Raw genomic sequence first — 6,519 nt, 5'->3', positions numbered from 1 at the left:
GTGGCAGGAATATGGGCATGTAGCAGTTGAAATTGTACTTCCCTCTAGGGTCTTTCAGTGCACGTATCCCCAAAGAGCATTAGTCTTCTGCCACCAGGAGGAGCGTGGGTGCATTTAGAGGCTTCAGTTTGGTAAGAGGTCTCTTCAGACTTTGGACAAATGCAGGAGAACACAGAAGAACGAGGGCCAGTATATCTTGAGATGTGATGCCTACATTAACTTCTGCTCAGAGCTGGCCATATAAACTTTAGGGCCACAGCCATCCTTGGGCCACTTCGTTCAAAGAAAGAGATTTTTAATGTGATTTTGGCATCAGTGTTGGTCACCAAACCCCTTGGGCCAGCTTACTGATTACTCTTACTGATTAGCCCAATTATTTATTTAATCTACATTTCATAAAGTCATGCGCAACTGGCACTGAAACAACATGCATACCAAGTGTCTACCAAGTAGATGTACTGTGGTGCAGTATGGTAGTGAATCCATACTGAGGCATAAGGAAGTTTAGAAAATTAAGTGAACAGGATTGAACAAAATTTGCAAACGCACTGGCCCTCAGTGGGTTGTGTATCCCTGGACTTGTACATCTAGATGAACCCGGCAGGTGCCACAGGTAGCAGCTCCACACTTTATTATTATGGGGTGAGAAGCACATGCACTGCCAGTCTGCCTAAGCCAAGAGCCAGGAGGACATACGGTTTGTTGTAAATGAACATCTTGTCACCCCGTGGACGGTAAGGAAGATGGTGAAGGAGGCAGATCCCAAACCCTGAGACGCCGTCTCCAGGCCAAGCTCTTTGGAAGAGTTGTACAATGAACAAAACCAACCGTCTGGAGTTTTGGAAATGTCATTGGAATTATGACTGGAAGATGGTACATTGGTCAGATGAGACCAGAATGTGACTTTTTGGCCATATCCACATCATCAAAGTGTAGTGGCAGTGGAGGAATGCGTACAGGGAGAGGCACCTCACAGCTGCTGTCAGATATGGAGGTGGCTCATCAGTGCTGCTGTCAGTGGTCCAGGGGCCCCGCTTAAGATCAATAGCACAATTAATTCAACAATGTACCAGACAATCCAAAATACTGTCCCGCTGGAAAATACACCTATGACTCCAAACCTTAAAATCCACATGGTTAAGTGCAAACAACATTTTCGGCAATGGCCACCTCAGTCTCCAGACTTACATCCCATGAAATATTTGTGGTGTGAACTGAAGAGGGCAGTGTATAAGCACAAACCCAAGAGTAACAACGATCTTGAAGCGTTGTGCATGCCGTGGGCGGTTGCACAGTTTTAAAGAATTAAACCAGGGGTGCCAGTAATTGTGAAACCTGTTTTTTTGGGGAAATACATTTTTCAAATAAAAAAATGTAAGACACTGGTTAAATCCATTGAATCATTAAAAAGCACCCTACTTTAAACATTTTGGAAAATAAAGGTTATCTCAATAAGAATATTATTCTTTGTTCATATTTACCTCGGATGCCAATAATTGTGGACCTGGCTGTATTTGGTGGGCTGCTAGTCTAGTTAATTAATTGGAAATGCTACAAATATGTTTTTAATAAAAGCAAAGGGACACATTGGGGCCAGAGGGGCAGTTGCTTGTGTGCTGCTGGAATGTGAAGCTTCAGCAACATTTAATGGGCAGTGAAAGAGCAAATGTAATCTGTTATTTATATTATAAAAGTTAAGATTGTGGCTTAGCTTTTAATTGAGAGCCTTAAGCATACTCTCAGATCCCAATATTTCACAACCTGAGGCCCTGAAACAGGACACTTTGTCTCATTATCCAGTCGGAGATGTCTGAAACGCGAGGACTAGCTTCCTGCTAAAGATATTCTATATCTTACAAACATTCTAACCTCGTTAAAACATGTGGTAAGACAAGCTCAGTGAACACATGAAGCCCCTTGCTGGCATTTAGAGGATTTATTCAAGAAGGAATGTGGTTAACTTGTGGTATCACTTACAACAGACCGTCTTGGAGCCAATAACATCAGTGGAAAATTAAAGCGAATATTGCTGTTTTTGTTTTCCTAGGACTGCAAATAGCATCATCTAGTTAAATGTTTTAACTAAGTACTGTTACCTTAACTTTTGTGTCAATTGTTTCTGGTCATTTTTGTTGAATGCATGTAATAGAATAAAATGTTTGTAGCCTGTTCAGTTCTTTTCTTCCGTTTGCAGCATCAGCATACTGTGTGGCCTGGAGGTTGGTGTTGATATCCGTATCTGGCCAAGTACAGAACTAGCTTTCTTGTCATCCATAGAGGCCATGGTGGGACATTGGCTCAATTTACAGGCCTTCAGGGCTGTCAGTGGCCTGTATTTACTGGGCATCAGGTATCACCTCGCTGACCGCTAGGCCACTTAAGCCACCCGCACCCAGCCCCATGCCTGCTCCAGTCCTGAAGCCTGGCCCTTATACGGCCCTCTTCCTCCAGGCCTGTGCACGGAGCAGCGTGTAAATAGTAAATAAATTCCTCTTCCCACTCCCAGGATTAGGCGTTGAGTGCTGTGGTGGAATTAATGACGAAAAATAGCTTCACAGGTGGTATGAAGGATAGCCCAGTAACACGATATCACCCATATGTCTGTGTGTTTGCAGTCAGCCCACTTGCTAGCAGGGTACTATGTTTTCCGTTCTGGTTCCTCAGTGGTGGAATGACTTGCCTACCACTGTCAGGACAGCAGAATCCCTCTCCATATTTCGATGCAAACTGAATACACACCTTTTCAGACCATACCTAGTAATGTAATAGTCTTCCTTCCTGATTTTATGTTGATGTTTTTAACTTTTTGCACTTGTAAGTCGCTTCAGATTAAAAGCATCTGCTAAATGACTAAAATGGGTAAAAGTGTCTGCTGAATAAAATGCAATGACACAGACTAAAGTGTTGTATTTGATTTCTATCTTCCAGGCAGTTAGATCTGTAATGTTGTTAACTGTAGGTTACTAGAAGGATTAGAATACTCTTCTAATCCAAATGTATTTCCTATCCAAGAAAGTAAATGCAGACATTTTCTACTAATGATTTTATGAATAGGTCCCTTTGTATTAAAATCTATATCATCACAGTGTAAGAATGTCAATGCTCTTTCAAAATTTACAAGTGAGCAAATTCCGAGGAATTTATTATGTAAGGCGAATACCCTGTGAACGAGTCAGTTATGAGGAAATAACTGCCCTGACGCGAAGCGGAGGGCTGTTTACCACCCTGAAGGCCAGTTATTTCCCCATAACTCCCTCATTATCCACCGTGGGTTACTTGCCAAAGTAATGTAGCTATGGCTAAAATATATTCAGTACACTGATACCTACAAGCAAAAAGAAAACTAGGGGGGAAAAGTCAAACACCTCAGGAGGAACAGGTCGACCAGATAGAAAAATACAAAAGTGTAACAACATGGTGAAAGCCAGGCAGAGATGGCTTAGTGAGTCCCACCCACAGATTCTGTAGTGTTCAGTGACCACAGATCGTGTAGTGCTCAGTGACCACAGATCGTGTAGTGTTCAGTGGCCAGATCGTGTAGTGTTCAGTGGGCACAGATCGTGTAGTGTTCAGTGGGAACAAATCCTGTAGTGTTGAGTGGCCTCAGATCCTGTAGTGTTGAGTGGCCACAGATTGTGCAGTGTTCAGTGGCCACACCAGAAGCAGGATATCGACATTTTTTCTGTGTGTTTCAAGTGCAACCATAGAAAGATGTATTTTTATGTGTTTTCTGTAGATCTGGTTATACCATAGAAATACCAAACAACCTGTTTGATAAAGGTTTTGCATTTAAACTCTAACCAACAGGGAAAAAAGAAACACAAAAAACAACAGTGCACCTACAGGCAGCACCAGCCCAGGTTTATTTCATAAATTAAGCAGGAATTCATCTATGGTGAGGCACTCAGAGACATTCTGATGCTCTGCTCGCTCCACTCCCTCAGAAAGGTGACAATAACTGCACGTTACACAGCGAGCTACATGAATCAAAAAACACAAATTCTCACAAGATCATGCCGTCTCACTACTGGTGGTGCTATGACACACAAGAACACAAACCGCAATATGGCACACTGAATGAATGAACATGAATGAACTGCAATAAAATATTCTTCTGAAAGATCACTTTCATCACGAGGGTGCTCAGGACTCTGTTGCCAGGGAAACTTCTCTCTCTCTCTCATTTCTTTGTATCTTCTTTGGTGACTTGAGCTAAAACGCAATCAGAGTCCTGTTGTGTCATTGTATTCCATACAAAAGCATCAAAATGTGCCAGAGAAGGACAATGCAATCAAAAAACAATGCAATCAAATTATGCCATGGCATCATTTTCACTAATCATCACGAAAAGAGGTCTGTCATTTTTATGTTTTCTTTTCATTTTAATGTCTTGACCTATGATGCTATCGAGTTTAAATAAATTATTATTATTATTATTATTATTATTATTATTCATAATAATATTATTATTATTAGTACTATTATTATTATTGATTGTAAAATCTTCCATCAGATTCTTTCCTTTAATTGTCCTCGTAAGTGAATAAACCAATGAGCTTCCCTTACCAGCTATTCTCATTATCAAAGGCAGGATATTGAACTTTCTGTAAACTGAGTGATCACTTTATTAGGTAAACCTGTACACATGCTTGTTAATGCAAATATTTAATCAGCCAATCATTTGGCAGCAAATAAATGCATAGAAGCATGCAGACGTGGTCAAGAGGTTAAACTGTTTTTCAGACTAAATTTCAGAATGGGGAAGAAATGTGATCTAAGTGACTTTGACTGTGGAATGATTGTTGGTGCCAGACAGGGTGGTTTGAGTACATATCTTCAGTTCATGCGTGAAAGCACAAGACACACGACTGCAGGCCTGTTGGAGGAATGAAGCCTGTTGGAGGAATGAAGCCTGCGTTTCCTTAAGCCTGGAGGTTGGTTCCACCTTGTGACTGTGGCGGTGGCGATGACAGTTCAGTGCTCATCAGTGTACCTACCTTGGCTGGGATGTGCTCTCACACTGAATGCAGGCAGAGGTGATGTGGGATGTTAAACAGAAGGGGAATTATTGTATCAATATTAGATGAGTGATGAGTCCATCCACTAAGGATCAATAAGAATACTTTTATGTATAATAAGTATACATAATTTCACAAGTATTAAACTTGTCGTAAGCTCACTCGGGAAGTTATATGTTTTGCTCGATGCAGATTTCAGGCATTTCAGCCAATGCTATCCCCGGTACAACCAGGGCACCTATTAAGAAAAGAGTGTATTAGGTTTGGGGTAAAGAGAGAATGTTGTTATGATGTAATTTAAAAGGGGTAAGGGGTGGTATGAAAGCATGCCTGTCAGGTGAGGTTAATGAGGGAGAATGGGGGAGCTTACCTCACGGTTATTCAAAAATACGGCCTGGTTACAGAGGAGCTGGCGAGGAAGAGTAGAAAGGCCAGAACGGAGAACAGACAGCAGTGTCACACACACACACACACACACACTCACACACACACAGACACACACACACACAGACACACACGCACATACACACACACACAGACACACACACACACACACACACACACAGACACAGACACACACACGCACTCACATACACACACACACACACAGACACACACACACACACACACACTCACACACACAGACACAAACACACACAGACACTCACACACACACAAAGACACACACACACACAGACAGACACACACACACAGACACAGACACAGACACACACACACACACACACACAGACACACACACACAGACAGACACAGACACACACACGCACACACATACACACACACACACAGACACACACACACACATTAGGACTGATGGACCATTGGGGCATCAACACAGACTATCTATAAACTGACCAGATGATCATCCCCATATTTCTTAGCAATGTTCTGTCTGTTTTCTAAAAGCATTGTAATTTGCTGACTTACAGTATAGAGTAAGTTACTGAAGATACAGACCAGACCAAAAGCTTCTGTTATCACTTGGAACCTTCTAGAATAAGGCCATCTGGTTTGAATATAGAATATCTGTGGTATGATCCAGTCACCCTGTCAAATGCTGTATAACAGGACACTAAGTGCAGAATGAATATACGCACACAGGACTGTAACGTTTTCATATATTCAGTGCACGGTGCATATGCACATGACACCATTGTGCAGTAATGGTACATGGTGCGCTATGCAACGATGCATGCAGGGGAAGGGGGAGAGGAGAAGGGAATTTCATTGACAATGCACTAATTTTTCATGTGTTCACAATTCGCTCTGAGCAAAAAACTATCATTAGGGAAACTTGGGGCTCATCCCAATTGCTTATTTTTCTTTTTTCTTGTTCTTTCTCTTTTTTTCTACTCTAAGCTCCACCCATGGGGAAAGGCTAGGAAAAGAGGAAGAAAAAGAAAGTAAAATGCTGAAATTGAGAAAACGTGAATTAGGCGATCAGTCAGAACCACGTCAGTTACCGATCCACAGATTGAAC

General features: G+C 41.8%; 1 protein-coding gene across 1 annotated transcript in view; it reads right to left on the bottom strand.

Annotated features, from left to right (window-relative positions):
- Positions 1–3,957: 3,957 nt before the first annotated feature.
- The window catches only part of mybpc3 (myosin binding protein C3), a 60,248-nt gene continuing 57,686 nt past the window's right edge, over positions 3,958–6,519 (bottom strand). Inside the window, exon 32 of the mRNA XM_061244782.1 lies at positions 3,958–4,212. Within this exon, the coding sequence (XP_061100766.1) occupies positions 4,181–4,212 (32 nt within the window). The 3' untranslated portion in view covers positions 3,958–4,180. The remainder of the gene's footprint in view (positions 4,213–6,519) is intronic.

This window comes from Conger conger, chromosome 6 (assembly GCF_963514075.1).
Source record: "Conger conger chromosome 6, fConCon1.1, whole genome shotgun sequence".
NCBI lineage: Eukaryota > Metazoa > Chordata > Actinopteri > Anguilliformes > Congridae > Conger > Conger conger.
Note: the sequence above shows the minus strand (reverse complement) of the source record. Positions and strands in the feature narration are given on the sequence as shown.